At 45.9% G+C, this 26,790-nt stretch overlaps 1 protein-coding gene and 1 long non-coding RNA gene across 2 annotated transcripts; both read right to left on the reverse strand.

Moving 5' to 3' along the window:
• Positions 1-4,802: 4,802 nt before the first annotated feature.
• Positions 4,803-7,620, reverse strand: LOC125161574 (antileukoproteinase-like). The gene is made up of 4 exons (XM_047851255.1): positions 7,485-7,620; positions 6,134-6,295; positions 5,715-5,864; positions 4,803-4,940 (listed from the first exon to the last, which is right to left on the reverse strand). The coding sequence occupies exons 1-4, from the start codon at positions 7,567-7,569 to the stop codon at positions 4,912-4,914; spliced, it is 426 nt and encodes a 141-aa protein (XP_047707211.1). The 5' UTR covers positions 7,570-7,620; the 3' UTR covers positions 4,803-4,911.
• Positions 7,621-24,245: 16,625 nt separating this feature from the next.
• LOC125162339 (uncharacterized) lies at positions 24,246-26,267 on the reverse strand. Its single transcript, XR_007150996.1, has 4 exons — positions 26,136-26,267; positions 25,835-25,993; positions 25,436-25,479; positions 24,246-25,223 (listed from the first exon to the last, which is right to left on the reverse strand). It is a non-coding gene; the product is annotated as an uncharacterized LOC125162339 (long non-coding RNA).
• Between the last annotated feature and the right edge of the window lie 523 nt (positions 26,268-26,790).

Below are 26,790 nucleotides of genomic sequence, written 5' to 3' on the forward strand. Positions count from 1 at the left end.
GTGGGTTTTTTTTTTAATTTTTTTAATATTTATTTTTGAGAGAGACAGAGACAGAATGAGAGTGGGTTAGGGGCAGAGAGAGAGGGAGACACGGAATCTGAAGCAGGCTCCAGGCTCCGAGCTGTCAGCACAGAGCGTGACGCGGGGCTCGAACTCATGGGCCGTGAGATCCTGACCTGAGTCGAAGTCAGACGCTCAACCAACTGAGTCACCCAGGCGCCCCTTAAGACAGGTTTTTTAAAGAGCAGTTTCAGATTCACAGCAAAATTAAGAGACAGGGACAGAGATTTCCTGTAGCCTCCTCCCCCACATGTGCAGAGCTTCCCCCACGATCAACATCCCCCACTAGAGTGGTACATTTGTCACAATCCATGAACCTGGGTCACCTGGAGTCCACAGTTTCCATTAGGGTTCACTCTTGGTATTAAACATTCCATAGGTTTGGATAACTGTATAATGACATATATCCATCATTATAGTATTTCACAGAGTAATTTCGATGCCCTAAAATTCCTCCACCTCTTGATTTCCCCGTCCCCAATCCCCAGCAACCTCTGATCCTTTTATTGTCTCCTTAGTTTTGCCTTTTCCGGAAGGTCATAGAGCTGGAACCATACACCATGTAACCTTTTCAGATTGGCTTCTTCTACTTAGTAATATGTATTTACGTTTCTTCCCTGTCTTTCCATGTTTTCGTGGTTCATTTCTTCAGAATAATATCCCATTGTCTGGAGGTACCACAGTTTATTTATCCATTCACCTACGGAAGGATATCTTGGTTGCTTGCAAGTTTAGGCAACTATGAATATAGGTGATATTAACATCCTTGTGTAGTTCTTTTGTGTGGACGTAAGTTTTCTGGTCCATTGGGTAAATACCAAGGAGGATGACTGCTTAGTCATATGATAGAAGTATGTTTAGTTTTGTAAGAAACTGCCAAATTGTCTTCCAAAGTGGCTGAACCATTTTCTGTTCCCGCCAGCAACGTATGGGAGTTTCTTGTTGCCTCACATCCTCGCCAGCATTTAATGTCGTCAGTGTTCCAGATTTCAGCCATTCTGATAGGTGTATAGAGTATCTCATTGTTATTTTTATTTGCATTTCCCCGATGACGTATGATGTGGAGCATCTTTTCATATGCCTATTTGCCTTTGGTATATATCTTCTTTGGTGAGGTGTCTGTTCAGGTCTTTGGCCCATTTTTTTAATCAAATTGTTTTCTTGTTGTTGAGTTTTAAAGAGTTCTTTGTAGATTTTATGTAACGATCTTTTATCAGATGCGTCTTTTGCAAATATTTTCTCCCAGTCCGTGGCTGGTCTTCTCATTCTTTTGACATCGTCCTTCACAGTGGAGTTTTTTTTTTGGGTTTTTTTTTTTGTAACTTTAATGAATGTTTTTGCAGTGGTCCCTTTGAATAGTCTTCCTTAGGTCAGATGCCCTGGGAAACGTGTCAGAGGCAGAGATTCATGTGCAAGAGGTTGACTGGGGTGTGTTCTGAGGAACAACAGCTGTGAGAAGCAGAAGAAGTGGGGCTGGTTAGAAGGACAAGTGCACCTGTGATGCAGTTACAACCGGGGTTCAGCCGATCCCGTGGGGAGCTCAGGAGTTACAAGGGCCCTTCAAAGGGGTCCCTAGTCGAACTAGGAAGCTAGGCCTTTGTGCCCCCAACATCCACCAGTCAGCAGACACAGGTTGCCCCTGGGAACGGGGCATTACCCTTGGATGAAACAGATCACTTTGGCCGGAGAAATTCCCAGGGAGGGACTCAGCTGTGTGCGTCAGCAGCCAATCCTCCCTGCACTCAAAGGCATGGGCACCTCAGTCCCGTGGGAGGATCTGGACGGCACACCACAGCATCCACTATATCATCTGAAAAATATAAACTTGCAAATAAAGAAAAAGAACGTGAGGCTTTGAGTTCCACCACTGACTTGCTGCGTGATCTCAGGCACATCCTCTCTTTGGACCTCACTTTCCCCATCTATCCACTAAGACATTACTAGACAGACAGCCTCTGATTTTCTAGGTATTACTAGACAGACGACAGCCTCTGATTTTCTAGGTATTACTAGACAGACAGCCTCTGATTTTCTAGTTGTGGCTAATTGGGACACTTGTAAGTCACAATCACGAGGCAAGCAGGTGTCCTGGAAGCTGGCCACGGTAACCAGAGAAGAGGAGGCTGAGGTGAGGCCAAGAGATTGGGGGAGTTCCTAGAACAAGATGAGGTGGCCTATCTTACCAGGGGTTTCCCTCAAAGGTACTTCTATGAATCATTAGTTCGTAAAACAGCAGAACAACGTGTGACATTGAAAGTCAGCTGAACCAGCCCTTCATTACACAAATGAGAGGTCATGCCCAATATCACACACTGAGTCAACAGCAGATCTGGGGACAACCATAATTCCTGAAGCCTGGCCAGGTGGTTTCTCAATGTCCCTGCCACCTATCCCTCCAGAGACTGAGTCAAGGTTTGTTTTGGCTGAAAGAAAGGGATGCCCCCTCCAGCCAACTTCCACGAAAGGAGATCTATTTGAAAAGAGTCAGGATGAGAGGAGATTTTCCCTATCCTCTTCTTAAGAAGGGGAAAAACCAGGGGATTGGAAAGAAGCAGCTTGAGCACAGAGCTGTCGGTCAGTGTAGGGCAAGTTCAAAATGTACCCAGAGTGCTGGAGATGCACACACTCTCTTAGTGTAATAAGGTCAGAATTAATAGACCCCATGTCATAAGGTCAGATTCCTTCGTATAAACCTCAAGAGACTTTCGGGGGAAAATTCAGATTAATTTTGTGGTCTAGGTATAGGATTTTAGACAAGCTGCTCACTCTCAAGTGACCTTGAGCCAGGGTGAAAGATTGCAACCTTTTCCCCTTACCTCCAAAAGATTGTTTTTTCTTCCTCCCCTCTTCTAGACGATCACTGCTCTGGCCACACAGAATCCACAGACACTGAAATTTGAGTCCCATGCCTCCCCACCAAACACCAGAAGCATAGGTGAGAAAGTTACTTGCTATTTAGTGGACTGGAGGGGGTGGTTCATGTGTCGATGCATGGTATTCCCGTCGTGAGGGTATGACATACTCCAGGAAAAGGAGATATAGTAGCACAGAGAAGGGAACTTCATAAAAAAGGAAAAGGCTTTGAAAAAGAGCTGGGAAGGAAGGAACACTTGGGGAGTCTTCCAGAGTTCTAGGGCCTATCCACAGGGATACCCCAGAAGGCCTGGCCCCAGACCAGGAGCCGGGGAAGGCACTGTGTGGTCTAAGAGAGCAGAGGGTGAATACCTGCCTCTCCTCCAGCAGCTTAGCATGGCTACAGATGGAAATGCCTGGTGAAACTGTCTAACCCCGCTCATGATCTGTCGCACATAATGTTGCATCAGGGAAGGTTCTCACCTGCAGTTGACAACCTGGCCAGAGAGAGCAAAACTGAGGTTTCAGGTTCTTCTCTCTTCTTTCCCATCCCCAACCCCACCCAGAGATGGACTAGAAGCCCTTTCATAGGGCATCCATGATGAAATGAAGCATTACAAAAAACTCAAAGGCAGGACATGAAGCAAGGCCACCCAGGGAGCTGAAAACAGACTCCAAACAGCAGTCAGGAACCTACGATTCACGTAACACACAAATTCCAAATGTCAGTGCCTTAACCCAGTACAAATTTATTTCTTGCTCATGTAGTAGTCCCAAGCAAGCGGGGAGGACAGGCCATGATCCACACAGAAATTAGGAATCCCAGACTCCGTCCTCCAGGTCCTTGACGTCCTCTCCATGACGCCAGCAGACGGCGAGAGAGTTTTATGGGGCAGGTCCAGAACTGGAACACATCACTCCCACTCTGTTTTCACTGACCAGAGCTCAGTCACGAGCTACACTCAATTGAAAAGGGAGGTGAAGACCTCAGCCTAGCCGTGTTCCCAGGGGAAAAGTGGGCACCGTGGGTACTGGCGATCGCTAAGGTTAGTTATCTTGAGTGCCGTCTCTCTGTGGCTGCAGGATCTTTGCTCTGGAGTAGTTCAGCTTTTCCAGAGAAGGATCCTCTCAGTCTCTGCCTGATGGCTTTAGGCCTGGCTGCAGAAGGTCTGCAGCTGGGGGGAGTGAGGCTGGGGTGCCGCTGAGGTGCCGGGAACCTCACCATTAGCGAGCAGCTTTTCACCACTTCCTGTCATTAGGGGACAGTCAATGGGTTACTCATTTCACGTGTTGTACCTCCCATCCTTATAGTTTTATGGAATTCACACTGCTATTATCCTCCCCATGTTACAGATGACAAAACTGAGACTCAGTGGGACCAAGTCCCACAGATTTGCCTCGAATTACAGAGCCCGTAATGTACAGATGCAGGATTTCTTTTTTATTTTTCTTTTTAAATTTTATTTGAGAAAGAGAGGGGGTGGGGAGAGGAGAAGGAGACAGGGAGACGGAATCCCAAGCAGGCTCCATGCTCAATGCGGAGCCCAACAAGGGACTTGATCATGACCTGAGCCTAAATCAAGAGTCAGACGCCCAACTGACTGAGTCACCCAGGCGCTCCCAGATGCAGGATTTAAAGCCATATCTGCTTGGCTCTGAAATGCTCTCTTCTTTTCCATTTCCTAGCTTGGGGGATAAAACCACACACACGCAGATCTGTCTTTCTTCACCTCACCCCTCATCCCCTAGACCAGACGCAATGAGTCAAGGAAGACAGAGATGCAGAGAAAACGGTGTATTTATTTTTTCAAGAACCAGTAGACATTTCCCTCTTGTGTGCCAAGCCTCACGTTGGCTGCTGGGCACACGCAGATAAACCAAGCCCGACCTTAGGCCCCTGGAGGTGTTTGTCACAAAGCCACACATTCATCAAGGCACTTTCCTCTTTCCTTGGTTTGAGGAGAAAAAGAATCCTCCAACCACACGTACCAGGAAGTCCTAATCTTGTTGAAGTGGTGAGAACGTATCTGTGGAAAGAAAATAAAACAGAACCTCAGCACAGGAACAATCCCAGTGATCCTCGTGTTCCTCCCACCCAGAAGGTCCTCCTTTCAGAGGGCCCTATGTTCCTTGGGATAAGAGAGAGAACACGGTGCTGGAATGGTCAAAACAGCAGTGGTCTTTGATCTAGGAATTAAGAACGAATCCATGTTGTCCGTTGACTCTCCGCTTCCATCTTCATTCTAGTAAAATCAGGGCATTGGGCCAGATAATTCAGGAATGGCCTCTACACCTGGGCATCACACTGGGCTTTCTTATGGTTCCAGGTGACCTAGCCCTATCGAGGCCACAACCATGGCAACGTTCTCTCAATGCACACAGCACTTCAAGTTTTAAGAGACACTTTTACATTTAGTATCTCAGTGGACATACTTGTATCCACTTTACAGATGGGGACACTGGAGCTAAGAAAGACACAGGCATTGCTCACCGTCACATGGTCAGCCAGAGGCAGAGGTGATAGGAAAAGATCAACTTCTTGCCTTGGGTATCATGGCTCCTTTCGCCTGGCTCATTCCAGGAATCCTTCCCTCCCAGGACCCAGAACTGTCAGTCATGGGTGACCCTGGGGACTGCTTGTTTAGAAAACTGGGGGTGAATGGTGTCGAAGGGCAGTGGGTCTGCGTGGTGGGTGGGGAGGATACACAGGGAGAGGCCAAGCGTCCTCCTTCACATGGAAGAGCACCAGGGAGTTGAGACCTGTCGTCGGCTAGGGAATATGGGTCTGTGCCAGACCTTACCTTTCAGTGGCTCAACACATGAATTCCCACATGGCCCCTTGCAGCACTTCAGACCGGTCAGGCAGTCACCGTCATTCAGGCAGGTGTCTAGGGGGTCGGGCTCCTTACACTCGCCAATGACCAGTGGACACCTCCCAGGATTGACCTTAACTGGTGAGAACAAGGCATGCCAATCACTTCCTCTCTACCTCAGCACCCAAACTGAGGCCCATGAGTGTCCCGAAGGAGCCCCCTTTCCGCCAAGGGGACCCCAACCAGTGCTGCAAGTGTCTGACAGACAGAGTGACTCATTAGCTGAATGAGTGGCTGAGGGGCTGGCCGGCTGCCCCCACCCCCCTCCCTACCCGCAACTTCTCCAAGATGTGTGTCCTCAAGTTGAAATCTCTCTGGTCCTCTCTTCCAGGACTCTGTTTCCTCACCTTGCTCCGATGGGTCTACAGGATCCAGGCATTTGTTGCTGCAAATGCTGGGACAGCATTTCTGATCCTTTGGACACTCCCAGTCATTCAGGCATTCGTGGGGCTCGTACACAAGGCATAGGCCATGAGGTCTGAAGGGGCAGGCTCCACTCTTAACTTTCTCTACGGGCAAGAACAAAGGAGGAAGAAGGAGATGATTCTGAGTCATGACCACCATCCTGGACTGCCACCATGGCTGATTCCCAGCTACCAATGCAATGTGGACTGGCTCACAAAAGTCTTGAAAGTGTAGCCTTCAGCTGTTGTGAGCCAGTATGAGCCACCTCCGGCACGCAGCCGGATAGAGCTCATGGTCAGGTGCTCCCAGCCAGGGATTGACTGGGAGGGAGGCAGAGAGGGACTGCCATAGCAGGAGAGGCGACTCGTCAGAGCCCGAAGGGAAGATTGCAGATCGGTTGACAAGAACATAGAGAAAGAGAGCGACCTTGAAAAAAGAAACAGTAAGAGAAAAAAAGAGAACATTTTGGAAGAGTGACCAGACAGAGACTGAAATGATGTGACGGAGAAAAAGACCAAACGGTAAAGAAGAAACTGTAGAGAAAGGAAAGCAAGCAATACGGGGGCTGGAGTCAACCGGTCCATCTGGCAGAGGGTGGGTTTCTGGACGCTCAGAAACTCTTAGCTGAAGTCTTCAGAGAGACACGTGAAATTAGGGGCCAGGAGGGCGCCTGGGTGGCTCAGTTGGTTAAGTGACCGACGTCGGCTCAGGTCACGATCTCACAGTTTGTGGGTTCGAGCCCCGCATCGGGCTCTGTGCTGACAGCTTGCTCGGAGCCTGGAACCTGCTTCGGATTCTGTGTCTCCTTCTCTCTCTGTCCCTCCCCGGCTTGTGCTCTGTCTCACACTGTCTCTCAAAAATAAATCAATGTAAGGGGCGCCTGGGTGGCGCAGTCGGTTAAGCGTCCGACTTCAGCCAGGTCACGATCTCGCGGTCCGTGAGTTCGAGCCCCGCGTCGGGCTCTGGGCTGATGGCTCGGAGCCTGGAGCTTGTTTCCAATTCTGTGTCTCCCTCTCTCTCTGCCCCTCCCCCATTCATGCTCTGTCTCTCTCTGTCCCAAAAAATAAATAAACGTTGAAAAAAAAAATTAAAAATAAATAAATAAATAAAAAATAAATAAATCAATCAATGTAAAAACAAAAAAAATTCTTTTAAAGAAATTAGGGGCCATGGGCCGGACCACTGGAAAGGTGGCTACAGGGTCAGTCCCTGGGTTAGCAGGAAGAGGCTACCGCCATGCGGAGCCGTCACTGACCCTGGCACCTGGATACGGCCTGAGAGACTCCAACTCACCTGTGCTAGTACCTTCTGCAGTCCAGGGCGTGAGGATTTCAAGGGCAAGGAGAACCGTGAAGGTGATGAGGCTGCTGGGTTTCATAGTGACGGCAGATGGGGCAGTGGTGGCCAGAGTCAGCCTCTACCTTTGTACCTCCGCCTGAGGGTGTGGTCCTTCCAGAACTGCCCTGGGCCCTCCCAGCTGCTCTTTGTAAGCAGGAAATTCAGGGGAAAACAGGAACTCCACTGTATTGATGACTCTATCCCCCAGAAGGGACATGTGTAGAACAGGGGGGGTGGGTTGTCACCAGGCTGGTCAGGAAACTTCTGGAACCACCTGCCTTTGGCCTTTGGAGTGGAGTGGGGGAGGGGCCACGAGGGGAGAGCACAGGGTGGAACAGAAGGACATTACAAAGGAGCTTCTCTACTTGCCTTGACTGTCCCACACTCCTGGATTACCAGGGTCACTCCCTTTCCCAGACATCAGGGGACAGATTCGCCTGCTCGCTCCAGACTTGTTTTCACATAACACATGCAGTTCCAGGCACTCGGCCAGTCCCACCGGGGTTTCTCAAAGAGCCCCTGTAGGATGGTGAAGAGAGGACAACAACCCAAACCACTTCAGGCCTCAGTCTTCCCATCTAAGAGATGGGGTAATAATACCCAACTGGGTCACTGAGCAGGACTGGAGACAAAGGGGGTGGAAGAGTCTGGAGGAGAGGGAACACGTTGCCCCGAGCACTGGGTGGAGGCGAAGTGCATGGGAATACACCCATTTTGAGCTACTTGGCCCTGAGATGAGCCCATAGAACTCTTCCCAGCTGTCAACTGAACAGCCGGGTAAGCAAGGAACGTCATTTAACATGCTCAGAAAGTTTCCCCACATCCCAAATTACCCCCACCGTGCTTTCATAATTACACGAAGGTTCTCATTTTACTGAGCATTGGCTATGTGGCAAGAAGTTCGTGTGGAACATTTCTAAATATCAAAAGGAAGCCCATTACGGCGTAACCAAAAAAAAAAAAAAATGCATGGGATAGCCAGGCCAGACTGGAAAGGGTCGGAGGGCTCCAGGAAATTCACCTTCTGGAAGGTGAAATTAATAACACACCTGATGCATATGAGCTCATGCGGAGAAGATTTCCGCAACCAGTGAAGAGCGTACAGTTGAAAAGCGGTATGTGCTGGAAAACCAAGCAAACACACCCCCTGACAATTTTTCATGTCAAAGAAAATACAAAGTTGCGCCAGAAAGGAGAAGTAGGTGGTTTGCTCCTAGCTCAGCTGTGGCTGCTGTTCACACAGGCATAGTAAACAGTAGTGCTGATCTCATCAAATTGTCACAGGACCCTCCCTGGAGGGAGGGGAGGGAAGGGTGAGCCTGTGCGCTAGAGGCGGAGGGGGCGAAATCTTATTTTCTTATTTTCTTTTTTTTTAATGCTCATGTTTTAAAATTTAGTTTTTAGAGAGGGAGAGAGAGACAGAGCATGAGCGGGGGAGGGGCAGAGAGAGAGGGAGACGCAGAATCCGAAGCAGGCTGCAGGCTCTGGGCTCTCCAGCTGAGAGCCCGATGCAGGGCTGGAACCCACGAACCGCGATGATTAAACAACTGAGCCACCGGCACCCCCAAAGTCTCATTTTCTTTTAAAAAAAATTTTTTTTAACGTTTATTTATTTTTGAGACAGAGAGAGACAGAGCATGAACAGGGGAGGGGCAGAGAGAGAGGGAGACACAGAATCCGAAACAGGCTCCAGGCTCTGAGCTGTCAGCACAGAGCCCGATGCGGGGCTCAAACTCACGGACTGTGAGATCATGACCTGAGCTGAAGTCGGACGCTTAACCAACTGAGCCACCCAGGTGCCCCAAAACTCAACCAGTTTAGTGTGCGGTTCTGAATCTTGACAAAGGTGCGAAGCCACATAACCGCCATCACGACCAAGAGAGAGAAGAGTTCCATCCCCCTTCAAAATTCTCAGGCACCCTTTGGAGTCGATCCTGTGCTCCGCCTTCAGCTCTTGGCAACAATTGGTGTGTTTTCTGTCCCTATCATTTAGCCTTTTGGAGGGTGTCATATGAATGGAATCAAACAGGATGTAACCTGTTGAGTCTGCCTTCTTTCACTTAGCAGAATGTCTATGGTCCCAGGAGTTTATTCCTTTGCAAGGCTTAGCAGTATTCCCATTGGATGGAAATGTCCCAGCTTAGGCATTCCCCAGTGCAAGGAATTTTGGATTACTCCTAGTTTTTGGTATGATGAGAAGAAAACTGTTGTCACTATTCATGGACAGGTTTTTGTGTTCATGTGACTTCCATTTTTCTTGGGTAATATCTAGAAGCAGATTGATAGGTAGCGAAGAAATGTATGTTAACTTTATACTAAATGCCCATCTCCAGAGTGGCTGCACCATTTTGCATTTCCGCCAGCAGTGGATTCCCACCAGAGCTGTCATCGCTTCGCATCACTGACAGCACTTGGTATTGATGGTGTGTGTGTGGTTTTGTTTGTTTGCTTGCTTTCTGTTGTTGTTGTTCTTTTGGTTTTTGGTGTTTTTTTGTTGTTTTTTGGGGGTTTTTGTTTTTGTTTGTCTGCTTGCTTTGGGCCATCCTAATAAATAGGTAATAGATTTCATCGAGATTTTACTTTACATTTCCCTAAAGACTAATCGCGAAGTGATGATTTTCGTGTGCTGATCTCCTATCTGTATGTATTCTTTGGTGAAGTGTCTGTTCAAATCTTTTACCCATTTTTATTGGGTTGTTTCCTTATTACTGAATTCTGAAGTCTTTGTATATATTCTATATACAAACACTTTATCAGATATGCATTTTGCCGGTAGTTTTCCCCAATTGGCGGCCCGTCTTTATTTTCTTAACAATGGTTTTCAAAGATCAGAGTTTTTTAAATTTTTGTTAAATTTTTAATGTTTTTATTTATTTTTGAGAGAGAGAGAGAGCGAGGGGCAGAGGGGCAGAGAGAGAGAGAGAGAGAGGGAGACACAGAATCCGAAGCAGGCTCCAGGCTCTGAGCTGTCAGCACAGAGCCCAACGCAAGGCCTGAACTCACGAGCCGTAAGATCATGACTTGAGCCAAAGTTGGACGCTTAACCGACTGAGCCACCCAGGCGCCCCCAGAGTTTTTAATTTTGATGAGATACCACTTATCATTTTTTCTTCATTATGATTTTGCTGTTGCACCTGAGAAATCTTTGTATAGCCCAAAGCCACAAAGATTTTCTCCGTATGCTTTCTTTTCAAAGTTTTATAGTTGTAATTTTTGCGATTATGTCTGTGATCGATTTTGAGTTCGTTTTTGTAAATGATGTGAAGCATGGATCAAAGGTAATATTTATATATATATGGATGTTCAGTTGTTCTGGCATCGTTTGCTGAAAAAACCATTTTTTTCCTCCAGTGAATTCTCTTTGTACTTTTGTTAACAATTGACTCTATTTCCATAAATCTCTTTCTGCACCCCCTATTGATGCACAGGCCTGTCTTTTGGCCAGTACCACAATGCCTGCGTTGCTGTAGCGCTATGGACTGAATGTTTGTGTTTCCTCAAAATTCATGCGTTGAAGCCTTGGTCCCCATTGTAGTGGCACCAGGAAGTAAGGCCTTTGGGAGATGTTTAGGTCATGAGGGTGAAGCCCTCCTGAGTGGGATTAGTGCTATTATAAGAAGAGATATGAGAGAGATGATCTCTCTCTCTCTCTCTCTTTCTCTGTCATGTGAAGACACAGTAGGAAGGTGTCCATCTGCAAACCGGGAAGAAGGTTCTCACCAGACACCAAACCTGCCAGTGCCTTGATTTTGGACTTCCCAGGCTTCAGAACTGTGAGAAATCAATTTCTGCTGCTTAAGCCACCCAGTTTAGGATATTTTCTTATAGCAGCCAGAGCAGATTAAGACATGTAGCTTTATAGTGAATCTTGATTCCAGCTCAAGTTTTTTGACTATAGTTTACAATTAAGTTTTATAGCTGACCCTGTCTGTGCCCTGTCCATAATTTCAAGGCATTCACCATCCTGGTACCTTCTAATGGCATCTAATATAAGTACCTGGGCTATCCTGCCTGAAGGTTGTCTCTCAGCCCAAGTCAGGGGAGCCAAATGCTTCAGCCAGTGACAGATAGGAACTGGAGGATAAATACCCCATCTTTTTACCCTGGATGGGAAATTCCAAGGCAGGTTCTATACCACCTTCCAGAGTTTTCTGATAGTATTGAGCCCCAGTTGCCCATAATAGCTATCTTCTCAGTATTGCACTCTTCTTGGCTTCCTTCTTCCCTGTCTCACAAACCTATTCTCTGAATAGTGTTCCTTGGATCACCTCCCAAATAAGTTACTTGTCCTCAAATTACTGCCCCAGGGTCTGCTTCCAGAATAACTCAACCAAAAAGATATATCCCAGCACCTAGCTCAATGACTGGCATATGTAGATTGCAACTGTCATCAGACCAAAGACAATACCTCTTTATGTAGTTCAGGAACATGACACGGTACATATTGAATGAGTGAAACAATAAATAATTCATTGAATGAACTAATGAAGGAAGCCTGGAAGAGCCATTAGCCAAGCATGAATCCCCCCTTCCCAGTTCATGGTAGTCCTTGGGGACACTCATTCAAGTCCGGATTTGTAGTGCTCCTTTCTTATATTTGGAAGAGGTTCTCTGAAACACACTAACAACAATCTCTAAGGGGAATGAAGTGTGCCTCCACCGTGAGGCAGGTCACTTGAGATGGTGGCCTGGTGCCAACACATTGGTGGAGGGTGTCAGGATACAAACCTGCTGGACTGAGCCAGAAGGTACAGATTGAGAAATGGGGTAAAAAATGAGGGAGCATCACATCAACCACACCCCCTCTCTACCAGCGATCTGATGGACAATGGTAGCTGTCAGATCTCCTCCCACGGGAAATGAACTTTACAGATGAAGTCCTTCCTGCTCAGGTTTTCCCTACCCGGCTCTTCCTAGATGGGTCTTTTGAAGCTTACAGAAGGTTTGAAAGACCTCTCGACCACCCCCACAAATCTGTTGAGTCTGTGGAAATAAACTTGCACAGTGCCATGCCACGAAGACTTTGCAATTGCTTGCTAATGCAGCACCAAGTACATGGATATTAATTATATCGTGACTATTGGAGTTCTTGAATATATATTTGGCCTCATAAATAATCATGTATGTAAAATGAAAGAAGACCGCAGTTTTCATCAGTGATTGACAAAAATTTTAAAGTCTGATCATATATTATTATTTTTTTAAAGCAATAGATTTTTTTATTTCTTTTTAAAAATGTTTATTTTTGAGAGAGATGGGAAGTGCAAGTAGGGGAAGGGCAGGGAGAGAGAAGGAGGGAGAATCCCGAGGAGGCTCCATGCTGTCAGCACAGGGCCCGACGTGGGACTCGAACTCGTGAACCGTGAGATCATGACCTGAATTGAGGTCGGATGCTTAACTGACTGAGCCACCCAGGTGCCCCATGTTGTAAGTGATTTTAGAGTGAAGAGGGCAGAATGGTTTCACCTGCAATTCTGAGATCAGAAATTTTTTTTTTAAGTTTATTTATTTTCAGAGACACAAGGCACCTGAGTGGGGGATGGGCAGAGAGAGAGAGAGGGAGAGAGAGAATCCCAAGCAGGCTCCATGCCATGAACAGAGCCCCACCCAGGACCCGAACTCACGAAACTGTGAGATCATGACCTGAGCCAAAACCAAGAGTCAGATGCTTAACCAACTGAGCCACCCCTGGAAACTTAATTTAAAAATAACAAACCACTAGGGGCACCTGGGTGGCTCAGTTGGTTAAGCCTGGACTCTGGATTTCAGCTCAGGAGATGATTCACGGTTGATGGGATGCAGCCCTGAGTAGGGCTCTGTGCTGACAGTGTGGAGCCTGCTGGAAATTTTCACCCTCTCTCTCTGCCCCTCCCCCACTCATGCTAGCTCACTCTCTCTTTCTCAAAGTAAATATATAACATTACAAAAAGTAAAAACGTTCTTTAAAAGAAAAAAAGCAAAAAAAAACCCACTAAAAGCAAAATATAGGTCTCCTCTGACACGACCACACGCATTTTTATCCTCCCCTCCCAGAGGCAATCACAAATGTCAGAACACCAGTGGGGCTGAGGGATTCAAGAAATTCAAATACCTATGAAGAAGTAATCAAGGGGCGCCTGGGTGGCTCAGTCGGTTAAGCGTCCCACTTCGACTCAGGTCACGATCTCACGGTCCGTGAGTTCGAGCCCTGCGTCAGGCTCTGGGCTGATGGCTCAGAGCCTGGAGCCTGCTTGGGATTCTGTGTCTCCCTCTCTCTCTGCCCCTCCCCCGTTCATGCTCTGTCTCTCTCTGTCTCAAAAATAAATAAACATTAAAAAAAAGAAAGAAGTAATCAAGATGGGATAGTAATGCCTCCAGGTGAATTTCATTATATAAAAGTTTCCATAATCAACGAACAGACTTTGGGCGGCTCCTCCGGGCACACGGCACATACACCAGGTCAAGTGTGGAGAGAAGGACGACCCAGAACCTACCTGTGCCAGCTACATAATCTGCGGGGCCCAGTGCAAACCAAAAATGCAAAGCCCCTTGTTAGAAACCGTTAAGGATTTCAAGGTGGGGGCAGCGGAGATTCACCCCAGTGTGACTGTGCGGGTTCCTGCACCCACGAAGCTGGCTCACCTTCTGGAAAGTCCCAGTGCTGCAACCAACCACCTCTGTGATGCTGGAAGAATCACCAGCCTTCTGAGGCACGGTCTCCTCTTGCCTCCAAGGAGGGCTTTAACTTCCTCACTCGGTAGAGTTGTTATCACATAGAAAGCCGTCACCGTCACCGTCAGTAAATAGTGGCTATGATTTTTACCTTAAGGGCCCCGCACATATCACCGCAGCGGGTGCTGCTGAACTGCATTCGGGGCCTCAGGCCGTGGTGTCTGTACTGCGGTTGTTCTGTGCCATCCACCTCCTGCCCGCTCTTGGATCTGTTTCTCTCTGCTCTGACCAGCACATGCCCTCTTGGCCTTGGCTGCAAGTCCCTTCCTCCCCCCGACCCACTGACACTGTGTCACCAACTTGTGGCTGTGCCTGGGGTCACCTGACCTTGTCCAGATACTGTCATTTTATTTCATGTTATTTAAGAAGGCTATTTTTTTAAAAACGGGACTTCAGTATTTCTTCTTTTTTTTATGTTTATTTATTTTTGAGAGACAGAGAGAGAGAGAGAGAGAGGGAAGGGGAGGGGCAGAGAGAGAGAGAGAGAGGATCCAAAGCAGGCTCTGACGGTCAGCACAGAGCCCCATGCGGGGCTCGGACTCATGAAATCACGACCTGAGCCAAAGTCAGACGCTTAACCGATTGAGCCACTGAGCCACCCAGGTGCCCCAAGGCTATATATATTTTTAAAGGCAATTATGCCAATTCAGAGATAGGACAAGTAGAGAATCCTTCTTTGGGTCAAGATCTGAGTGCACGTGGAGGCTCCAGGAAAGAAACCTGAGACCAGTGCCACAGAGAGATTTGGAAAGAGTGAGCAAAAAACAGGGAGTCTTACAGATAAAATTCTTCCCATAACACTGTATATTAGCTATACTGGAATTTTAAAAAAATAAAATAAAATAAAATAAAATAAATAACTAAGATCCTTCCCAATCATCAGAGGGAGACAGCTGTGACCCCAAGACTTCCTACTGTCCTCACAGCCTCATCGATCCCCACAGCCAAATTCTTCCTGGTTTGAATTTTGGAGGTTTTGACAAAGCTGAATTCAATTCCCTCCTAGGCACTTCCCCAAGTCTCTGCTGAAATGGGAACTGAAATGGGTCCCCAGGGGAGTGGCCCTGGAGGGTGGTGAGGGAAAGAGAAAGTACGATTGTCTGGGGAGCCAGCAGAGAGGACGCGGTGGGACAGTTGGGGGACTCAGCCAGTCCCCCAACCACATAACCCCCAGCACAGAAGCTCTGTTAAGGGTGCTGGGACCGCACTGGAAGACTATAACCTGCCAGAAAGCATAAACGAGAAGATAAAGCTTGCCAGCTGTTTCATTATAGATACTCAATATTCTCATGTATTTACCCCAGCTTTTGTTCTTCTTCTTTTTTTAATGTTTATTTTTTTTACTTTTGAGAGAGACAGAGCACAAGCAGGGGAGGGGCATAGAGAGGGAGACACAGAATCCGAAGCAGGCTCCAGGCTCTGAGCTGTCAGCACAGAGCCCTACGCAGGGCTCGAACTCACAAACCGCAAGATCATGACCTGAACCGAAGTCGGACGCTTAACCAACTGGGCTACCTAGGCGCCCCACTCCAGCTTTTGTTCTGTGTGTTATTTTACAAAATTGGAAGTATACTGTCTAGAGTACCTCAGATTAATTTGTTTTCCTTAACGTAGCAATGCAGTACACAGCTTGAAGGTTAAAATGATACTTTTATTGGTAAAATTCGTATTCAAGGATAACAAGGATAATTGTCACTGCTGGGTCAAGTTGTATGCCATGATTACATTTCATTCTTCGTACAATTTTTGTTTCTTCCAGAGATGAATTGCCTTATTATTTCATTTTTCTTCCCCTTAAAGAAAAACGATTCTAGCGAAGTCTGTGAGTCTCCAATGGCACCTGTAAAACGCCTCTGACCAAGACAGTAAAGATACAGAGGATCTAAACAACATAATTCACACCGTACTTTTGTAGATGTGCCTTTAATTTTGGACACTGATAACAGAAACTGTACTGTTTCTCAAGCAGTGGAACATTAAAAAATATTCATTATATACCAAATCACAAAGAAATCCCCAGTATGTTCTCATAAAATAGAAACAATACAAATGATATTCTCTAGTAGCCATGCAACGTAGTAAGAGATTAGTAATACTTTTTTTTAAGTGATTTTCTTCCCAGAAATTTAGAAATTCTGTAAAACAATGGTTGGTTAGGTCAAAGAGGAAATAAAAACTAGAATCACAGAATTTCTAAAAATTACTCATAATGAAAATGCTGTATATGAGACTCTAAGTGATGTGAATTAAGCAGTAATCCAAGAAGCATCCATAGTTTTAAATATGAATAGAAAAAGAAATTGAAAGGGTGAAAATAAATTAAATACCCAGCTCAAAAAGTGTAAAAGAAACACAAAAGTAAACCAAAGTGAGAAAAATAAAAAGCATTACTATAGATAAAAGCAGAAAGTAACAAGTTAGGAACCCCCAAAGTATGCTGAACTAACCAATAAAATGGTATCTTCAGAAAAAGATCCATAAAAATAAATCAATGGCGAGCTAATCTAATCAATAAAGTAAGGAAGCACAAATACACAACATAAGAAATAACAAGGGAAAATAGCTACCTACCCAACAGGGAAAATTCTTTTTTTCAAGTTTATTTATTTTGAGGGGGGGGGGAGAGAGAGAGAGAGAGAGAGAGAGAGAACAGGGGAGGGGCAGAGAGAGAGGGAGAGAGAGAATTCCAAGCAGTCAGCTGTGCTGTCAGCACAGAGCCTGATGGGGGACTCAATCCCAGGAAATGTGAGCTTATGACCTGAGCCAAAGTCCAGAGTCAAACGCTTAACCAACTGAGCCACCCAGGTGCCCCTCAACAAGGAAAGTTTCTAAAATCATGAGAGGTTTATTTGCACAGAATTATGTAAGTAGATACAAAATTTTCTCACAGATGCTGAAAAGACCTTCCAAAAAGTCAACTCTCATTCATTCTTTTTAAAAACTATATACACATTTGATAAACTAAAAAATTGACCAAGACCTACTTCATGGAGAGACCCAAATCCTTTTCCATTAAGGTTAAGACACAAATCCTTTTCCATTAAGGTTAAGACACAAATCCTTTTCCATTAAGGTTTAGAAGAAAGATATCCACTAACTTCACTACCATTCCATATTATACTGGAAGAATTAGCAGTGTGTTGTACAGGATTTTAAAAATTAGACACATGAAAATTACAAATAAATAATTAAAATTATCATTGCAGATGACATGATCGTGTATCTATCAAAGTCAAAAGATTCTATGCTAAACCCAACAAAGAATTTTGTATTAATATTAAAAAATCATTGCTTTTCTTATGTATCAACAAGAAGTTAGAAGATTTAATGTAAGGGAACATTTCATTTATAACACAACAAAACATTTAAACACCAGAAATAAACTCCATAAGAAATTACCAAAATTTTAAAGCATTTCTGAAAGACTCAAAAGTACACTTAATTAGGAAGACATCCCTTGTCCTTGGATGGAATGCTTGCAGCATAATAAAACTGTCCAATTTCTTCAAGTTAATTTCACATGACCTCAACAAAGTACCGATTAGGGTTTTTTTCTCCCCCAGGGCTTAGAGGAGTTGATTGATTCTAAACTTCATATGAAAAGTAAACAAGCAAGAAGAACTAGGAAATCCCTGAAAAAGGAAAGTATCAAAGGACTAGCCTTACCATATTTTAAATGATAGTATCATGTCTCTAGAGTTAAACCAGTGTGGTATTGGTATACGAATAGATTAGTTAAAGGAACAAAATAGAAAGCTCCAGAGAAGACTCAGCTACAAATGGAAATATAATGTATGATAAATGTGGCATTTCAAGTCACTGGAGAAATGATATAAGGAAAACTGTAATAATTTTTCAATGCATGTCAAAAAAAAAGGAAAAAAAGGAAATTATAGACAAAATCAAAAGACAGAAAAATTTGGAACAAATATTCTCCGTTAATATCATAGAAAAGGAGCTAATCCCCCTGATATATAAAAAGCTTTTTAAAATAAAGAAGAAAATGATCAGAAACCCAAGAGGAATGTGGGTAAAACACAGGATAGAAGATTCATAGGAAAAAAATTAAAATTGCTCTTGAAACAAGGAAAAAAATAAATATCAGCCCCTCGTATAGGAAAACTACGCATTGAAATTATGCTCTGATACCATTTTCTACCAGACTGGCAAAAATCTAAAAGTTTAACAGCAAACTCCATTGGCACAGCCGTGAAGAAACAGTCTTTCTCAGACATAGCTGATAGGAATCCAGAAGAGTGCTGTCCCCGGGGATGGGAATTTATCAGTGTTTAACCAAATTATGCATGTATCTATACTGTCAGTAATCCCATTCTAGGAATCTCCCCCGAGGACGTATGTCAACAATCATGCTAACATAATTAGTGACATTTGTAATAGCAAAAGATTGTAAATGCAAGACAAGGAAATGAGAGAAATAAACTTATGATCTATCCACACAATATTACAACACCATTAAAAAAAAATCGAGTGATGGTCTCTATGAGCTGAGATGAATTCTCAGTCACACTGCTAAGTGAAAATAATGTATGTACTAAGCTATCCTTCACCATAAGAGACAAATGCAAATAAGAATATATATTTTTCTATATCATAATATATATTATTATTATTTATATTATTATATATTATATATATAATGAAAATGTAAGAAAGATAAAGCATAAATGAATAAATGAGTGAAATTGTTACTTAAAGGGATTGGGTGGAAGAGGAATGAGAAAAAGCTGCTATAACTGTAGCGTTTTATATAATTCTGATTTTTCACCCCCCAGCTTTATTGAGATATAATGACCTATAATGTGTAAGTTTAAGGTGTGCAATGTGATGATTGGATACATGAACATACCGTAAAAATTTTCCCACAATAACACTAGTTAACACGTCTTTTATCTCAAATAGTTACCATTTTTGTTGTAGTTGTCATTAGAGCAAGAACATTAAAGCTCTACTCTCATAGCAACTTTCAAGCATACCATACAGTTCCGTGAACTACAGTCACCATGCTCTACACCGATCCCTGGAACTTAATTCCTCTTTTATTTCCAAACTTAGTTATCTTACGACTGAACGTTTGTACTCTTGGGCTATCTCCCATTTCCCCCACCCCTCCACCCCTGGCAACCACCATTCTAATCTGTTTCTATGAGTTTGATGTTTTCAGATTCCAAATGTAAGTGGGACGGGATAGTATTTGTCTTTGTCTGGCTTATTCCACTTAGCATAACGCCCTCAAGGGCCATCCATGTTGTCACAAATGGCAGGATTTCCTTCCTTTTTAATGTCTAGAGAATATTCCACTTTATGTATGCACCACGTTTACTTCATCCATTCATCTGTCAGTGGACACTTAAGTTGTTTCTATGTCTTGGCTATAGTGAATAATGCTGCAGCGAACATGGGAATGCAGGTATCTTTTTGAGATGGTAACTCAGTCTCCTTTGGATATATACTCAGAAGTGAGACTGCTGGATCATATGTTAGGTCTATTTTTACTTTTTTTTTTTTTTAAGGAACTCTCCTACCGTGTTCCCTAGTGGCTGTACCAATTTGCATTCCCACCAACAGGGCACAAGGGCTCCCTTTGCTTTACATCTTGCCAGACTTTGTTATCTCTTGTTTTTTTGATGATGGCCATTCTATCAGGCATGAGGTGGTATCTCATTGTGTCTTTGATTCGCATTTCCGTGATGTTTAGTAAAGTTGATCACCTTTTCATGTACTTGTTAGCCATTTGTATGTCTTTGGAAAAATGTCTATTCAAGTCATCTGTCCACTTTTTAATTGTTTAGGGTTTTTTTTTTGCTATTGAGTTATATAAATTCTTTATATATTTTGGATATTAACCCTCATATCAGATATCTGGTTTGCAAATATTTTCTCATCCTGTAGGTTGCCTTTTCATTTTGTTGATTGTTGATTCTGCTGTGCAAAAGTGTTTTAGTTCCACTTGTTGATTTATGCTTTTGTGTTTTGGTGTTGTACCCAAAACATCTCTGCCAAGACCGATGTCAGGAAGCTTTCCCCCTATATTTTGTTCTAGTAGTTATATGGTTTCACTTCTTATGCTTAAGGTCCATTTCAAGCTAATTTTTCTGAGTGGTGCAGATAGGGGTCCAATTTCATTCATTTGAATCTGGATATCCAGCTTTCCCAACACCATCTATTGAAAAGACTATCCTCTCCCCACTGAGTATTCTTGGCTCCCCCGTCAAACATTAGTCAACCATGTATACGAGGGTCCATTTCTGGGCTGTCATTCCATTCATCCATGTGTCCACCTTTACGCCAGTAATATGCTGTTTTCCTCTGTGCTCAATGTGGGGCTTGAACTCATGACCCCACGATCAAGAGTTACACGTTCCACCAACTGAACCAGCCAGGCGCCCCAATACTACACTGTTTTTATTGCTATGGCTTTGCAGGAGAGTCTGATATCAGGAGGGGTGATGCTCCCAGCATTATCCTTTCTCAGTATTGCTTTGGTGCTCCAGGGTCTTCTGTGGCTCCACAGGAATCTTAGGATTGTCTTTTCCATCTCTGTGAAAAATGCCATGGGAATTTTGGTAGACGTTGCATCGAATCTGTAGATGGCCTTGGGTAGTATGGACATTTTAGCAATATTCACTCTTCTAACCCATGAACACAAGATATCCTTCCATTTATTGGTGTCTTCTTCAATCTCTTCCATCAGTGTCTTTAGTTTTCACTGTACAGATCTTTCACCTCCTTGGTTAAATTTCTTTCGAAGTCCTCTGCTTCTTATCCTTTACAGTCCACATGCTTTTGCAGGGAGGCCACACACGCAGATGTCTTGTCACTCATTTTCTCCATCCAACCACCAGACCAATGAAGCCGTATATGAAGAAGAAGCATGTTCATTTGTTCATTTTCCAATCAATGGGCCTTTCCAGCGTGTCCACTCTGTTACTCAGAGTGTGCAAGTCCTACCCAGGCTGCTAGGGGCACACAGATGAGTCAGGCCAAATTGGAACCCAAAGGAGGTATTAGTGATAAAACCAGGGCTTCATCAGGGACGCTTGGGAAGCTTTGGGGCTTAGTGGGGAAAGAGAATTCAGAGACCACATACACCAGGGATTCGTCTGTGGAGAGAAAATCAGGTCAGAGCGATCATACTAGAACTAGCCAGGTTACCTCCAGGTCCATAGGCATCCGTGGCCACCAGCCCCCCGCATTTCCTTAGGCCAAGCAGAGAGGGAGAATGGAGGTGGTATAGTTACATGAACACTGCTCATGAGGTCAGGACGCTGACCTTCAAATCCTAGCTTTTTACTGCATCAGTGCCTTCATTTTTCCATCTGTAAAATCTGGCCATTGGACTAATCCAAGGAGTTCTTTATATTCTAGTCCTATTGGGTTTGGCCCTTGGTATCAGACTAGACCCATTCGACCTGGGGAATGACCACAGCCACGGCCCTCCAGATACATGAGCTCCGCAGCACACAAGATTCCCTGCACCACTGTTGCCTTGAAGGATGCTATTATGGCCATTGTAATGAAGAAACTGAGTGTCACTGAGTCTCAGAGAGGTGCTGCCACCTGCCTGAGGCAATAAGCAAGTCAGAGGCAAAGCGGACATTCAAACCTCGGTCTCATGAGCCTCATGAGCAGCCCTCAGGGCTGCTTCTCCAAGCTTCTCCCTCCCAGGGCCTAGGTCAGAGAGATCGGGCCTAGAAGCACAAGCACAGGCGACCCTCTAGGTTCTGCACCTGGAGGACGGCAGGAGGTGGTGTGGAAAGGCAGAGGTCCTGCCAGCTGTTAGGGGTGAGGCAGCCCCCAGCCAAGGACAGCAGAGCATCAGCGGATTTAGGCCACGCTGGGGGAGGGGGGTGGCCGGTGTGTCCTCTATCTGAGCCTACCCCTTCTTACCTTCCTGAGAGCCCTTGTACCAGAGCCTCAGCCCCGCCTCACCCGGCCCCACAGAAGCCAACCCCTCTCCCCAGTCCCCCCAGGCTGAACCATCTGGTAGAAGAAGGCCTGATTCCTTTAATCCAGTGGGCCCCCTGGTGGACCGGCTGGTGGTTGCCCTTCAGTCAAGAAATAAGATTTACAACGTGGGCAGTGGCAGGGACCTAGCCAGGCCTTGTCCCCAAGCAGATACAGAGCGAGCCCTGTTGCACCCCAAGACTCTGTCCTCAGTCTCAGCCTTTGCCCTTTCCTTGTAGATAGGAGCTTCTCCCCCAAGTCCAGAACATTCGTAGCATCCCTGCACCTCACGTAACAAGCACGAGCCCAGCATCGCTTCTTCTCTGAGTATGGCTGGTCATCCTGGCACAAAGCTGAGGGCCGACAGACCTGGCACCAGTCCAGGGAGAGGGGCAGGCTCTAGCTTTTTCTGCTTCTGCCGAAGGACAACAGGGTCAAGGAAGGAGTGCATTTGACAAGTGTGCAAGAGACCATCTTCCCAGGGGGTAAAAGGAGTACCCAGAAGCCCAAAGGAAGGGGGGAGTGTCAAGATCCTTCAAGACCCGAAGCAGCCATGACCCAGAGACGGGCGAGGAGAGAGTGCCAGGGACCAGGCTGATAGGTGGGCAATGAGAGTCACCGGCTCAGGAGGGAAGGTAGAGGGTTCAGATTCTGGTGCTCCTGGCCCAGGGAAAGAGACACACAGAACAAGGAATGGCAAAAACAGAGAGAGGGAGGAAACGAAGACAAACATCTGGAAACATGATGCAAACTGAGAGTCAGAGACAGAAGGACAGGCAGAGAGAGAGAGAGAGAGAGAGAGTTAGAGAGAGTAATAAAAATTTAAATGACCCAGAACTTAAAAGAAATCCAGATAGATATCGAGAGGGAATGCGGTGAAGAATAAGGGGACAAGGAGATATACGTGAGGTGACACATATACGTGGAGATATACGTGAAGTGAAGGACAACAGAGAGACAGAGGGAAATGTGGCAGACAGAGCTGTTTGGTCAAAGGACGATTTCAGGTGGTCCAGACACACTAGGAGATGGGGCCCTCACAAAGAACTTGCCACTGTTTGCCAGGGTGCCCTTTCTTGGCCTGCCCAGTAGAAGGACTTGACTGAGCTCCTGCCTTGAGAAAGGAAGAGAAGGTCACCCCCAAGCTAGCCAGGAGCCCCTCCATCTCTGACCCACTCAGAGAGATAGAGTAGGTGAAATTCACTCAGGCGCCCTCTGTCAGCGTGGCCGACGTTCTAGATTGTTCTGTGTTCTGAGACTTCCTCCACCATCCCCCTTCTTGTGCTCCTCCCCCAGAGGAGGCAGCCCTGCCTTGTGGTCTGGGGGCTCTCCTTGTCTCCTTGCCTCCCACTGACCACCCCTGCCCCCAGGCATTTCTCCCAAAAAACTCTTGATTATCTCATCTTGTCTTGACATCTGCTTTTCAGAGGCTCCAAAGAACGCACACATCCATTTGTTTTGGCTTCAATTATTCAAGCAGGGACGGAAAAGAAAATGAGGAGGCAGAAGAAGTTTTGGAAAAGTAAGAACATGTGTTTTTCAAATACATAGCATTATTAAATGAAGACGTTTTTCAGATTTCATTAGAAACATTAGAATGAGTGAGGTCCCTTGGGTGCCTGGGTGGCTCAGTGGGTTAAGCGTCCCACCTCGGCTCAGGTCACGATCGCACTGTTCCTGAGTTTGAGGCCCTGCATGGGGCTCTGTGCTGACAGTTCAGAGCCTGGAGCCTGCTTCGGGTTCTGTGTGTGTGTCTCTCTCTCCACCCCTCCCCTGCTCGTGCTCTGTCTTTGTCTCTCAAAAGTAAACATTGCAAAAATTACAAAAGGAAAGAGTGAGGTCCCTGTTGTATTTATTTATTTTTTTAAAAGTTGATTGATTTATTTTGAGAGAAAAAGGGGGGAGGGGCAGAGAGAGAGGGAGACAGAATCCCAAGCAGGCTCCGCTGTCACTGCAGAGCCTGACGTGGGGCTTGATCTCATGAACCATGAGATCATGACCTGAGCTGCAATCAAGAGTCAGATGCCTAACTGACTGAGCCACCCAGGCACCCCTCCCATTGTATTTAAATGAAAATACTCACCATATCCCTAAAATTTTAGCACTTGCAACCATGTAAGTTATGATGAAAAATATTGTACGTCAACTTGAAACATTCTAGGCAACGGCAGCTTCACAAAACTTTGTTTCAGGTGTGTGTGTGTCCAAGAAAAATAAATTTCTTGAAGGCCACGCTCCCCGACCTGAAATCCTTGTGTGACTCCTAATCAAGACTGAATCACATAGCAGAAGGTAAGAAATGCAAGGGTATCATTTCATTATTAGGTAGCTTCGGGGCTGCACCCCCACACTAAGACTTAAGGTTGCTAAACTGGGTCACAGTGTTTCTTTTCCTGATTTATGATGGGTCTACATTTGAGACCCTAAAGTAGCTTGGAACAAAGGCACGACCTGCTCCATTTCCAGCCCTAAGTTGCAGACGTGGCCCGAGAACACGCTACTCGCTCAAGTGGAAAGGCAGCAACACCAGAGACAATCACTCGTCTTCCTCATCCACCTGGGGGTAATGTGTACAGCTTTCGCAGGATCCAGACCCAGAAGATATGACTCAAAAATGCCCCTGGAATCTGATCAACAAAAAATCTGAAGGTCAGGAGACATTGCGAGAGAGAAACATATCCGAAAAAACAGAAGTGCAAGAACCAAACAAAATGAAATGTGAAACAGTAACTTCTTCCCTTTTAACAAACTCTAAAGGACCCCCCCCCCCTCCCCGGCAAAGGCTGAAGACAGAAAAGCGAGGTGGGGGGCGGGGGGACATCCAGGAGTCATAGATTTTCATGTAGTTTTAAATATACAACACTATTTCTTTCTGTTGTTTTCATATTAATAAGCATTTAACTTTTGATGAAAGAAAGTTTGAGGAGTGAGAAGAGTGTGGAGGAATTGGGGGTCAGTTATCCAGGTCTCAGCCGGTGCCATGGGTCTTTTCAGGTCTGGTTAAGAAGGGGTTTCTACCTGGGGAGAGAGGAGGGAATCAGAGATGTGGGAAGGTGCAAACTGTAGCGGGGTGGGGGGCATAGACTGGGTCCCCAGACCACCCAGGGCCTGAATCCTGCCAGCTACTCTCTTCCCAGGGGCACTGGGAGGTGCTGCCCAGGAATCAGGGACAAGGGAGAGAGAATTCCAGGAGAGACATCCTCAGGAATGAGAATCTTAGAATCCCTTACCTCACATTTTTAATGTGGAGAGGAAAGTGATTCACTATTATAAGCTGTAAGAAAAAACAATGGCAATTGAAAATAATCATACTAAAAATTCGGGAACAGTTGAGGGGCTTGGAGATCACTTCATCCAAACGGCACCACCATTCAAAAGAAAGGCGTGATGTCTATTACAGGAAATTAAACTGCGCCTTTTCCTCGGAAGGGGTTCTTGGGGCCTCCCTCTCTAGGGCCCACGAGACGAATTTCAGGGTAGATCCCAATTGTAAAGCTCTGTTCTCCAAGGTTTCTCAGGGCAGTGACGGTTCTCGATTCCCTCCGGGACACCGTGTTCTTCGGGAACATTCCTGGGGCAGAGGCTAGAGCAGCAGACGCGGGGTTGGCGCGGGGGTGGCGGTGTCTCACCTCAATCCCAGCTTGTCAAGGGCTCCAGACACTGCTTCTTGCAGTTGTAGAAACAACACTTCTTCGTGCTGCGGCAACCCTTATCGCGCTTGCACGCAGGGAAGAGGGTGAAGGGGCATTCAAGAAGAAACTCTGGGCAATAGCCAGGTTTCTGGTAAGCTGGGGAGAAATGCCACAGGGTGAGGTGGGGGCACCGGAGCGTCGTGGCCAGGCATCGAGGCCGGCAGGTCCCCGGGACCGCTCCGAGGAATGTTTCCCCACCCCAGCCACACGCGATCCCGCTGCACCCGGACACACTCACGCCTCTGCCGCTTCCGCTTCGCGGGCTGCACCGTGTGCAGGCAGACGAGGAGGAGGAGGAGGATCACGGCGAGCGCGTAGAGGCCAAGCGGCTTCATGGCGCGGCCAAGTGTGTGCCTAACGCGCGGGCAGATTCTTGGCTTATATCGCCTCTGGCGGGGGCCCGCCAGCAGGGGGCGCTGTGGTTCCCAGGGTCCAAGGTCACAGGTGCCTCTCTGAGACCAGGAAAGAGCAGCGGTTTCCTTCCCCACACCCCCTAGGAGAGGCTCTGCAAGAACTCCTAGGCGTCACTTTGTAACGTGCGAGAGCCCAGGAGAGCTCCCGCCTTGTCAGGGAGGGTCCGGGCTGGCCTGGCCCCTGATTCTTCGTGCTTTATGGAATGGATTTTGAGGCAGTAGGAGGGAACTGGCTTTCCCCGGGGGCGCTCGTTAGATCGGACAGACTCCTCTCTTCTCACTGTGTATCCAGAACGATGTAAAACCCATCCCTCAGAGCAGATTTCAGAAATGGGTACATTTGAAGAGCTTACTTTGAACAAATGAACATTGGAAACACACACAGGCACAACAACAAGGCAAGAAAATGAGCTATTAGCAAGATAATATCTAGATTTATGGAGACTATCAATACATTGGGCACTGACCAGACAGAACTTT

Source organism: Prionailurus viverrinus, chromosome A3 (genome assembly GCF_022837055.1).
Source record: "Prionailurus viverrinus isolate Anna chromosome A3, UM_Priviv_1.0, whole genome shotgun sequence".
NCBI classification, from domain to species: Eukaryota; Metazoa; Chordata; class Mammalia; order Carnivora; family Felidae; genus Prionailurus; species Prionailurus viverrinus.

Bases quoted from the DNA above. Each gene is read 5' to 3' on its own strand.
- LOC125161574 (XM_047851255.1), bottom strand. From the start codon at position 7,569: ATGAAACCCAGCAGCCTCATCACCTTCACGGTTCTCCTTGCCCTTGAA. The intron at 5,865-6,133 runs GTGAGGAAACAG...TGTTCTCACCAG, and splicing joins TGTAGACCCATCGGAGCAAG to TTAAGGTCAATCCTGGGAGG. The intron at 4,941-5,714 runs GTAAGGTCTGGC...TTCTTTCCACAG, and splicing joins ATGTGTTGAGCCACTGAAAG to ATACGTTCTCACCACTTCAA.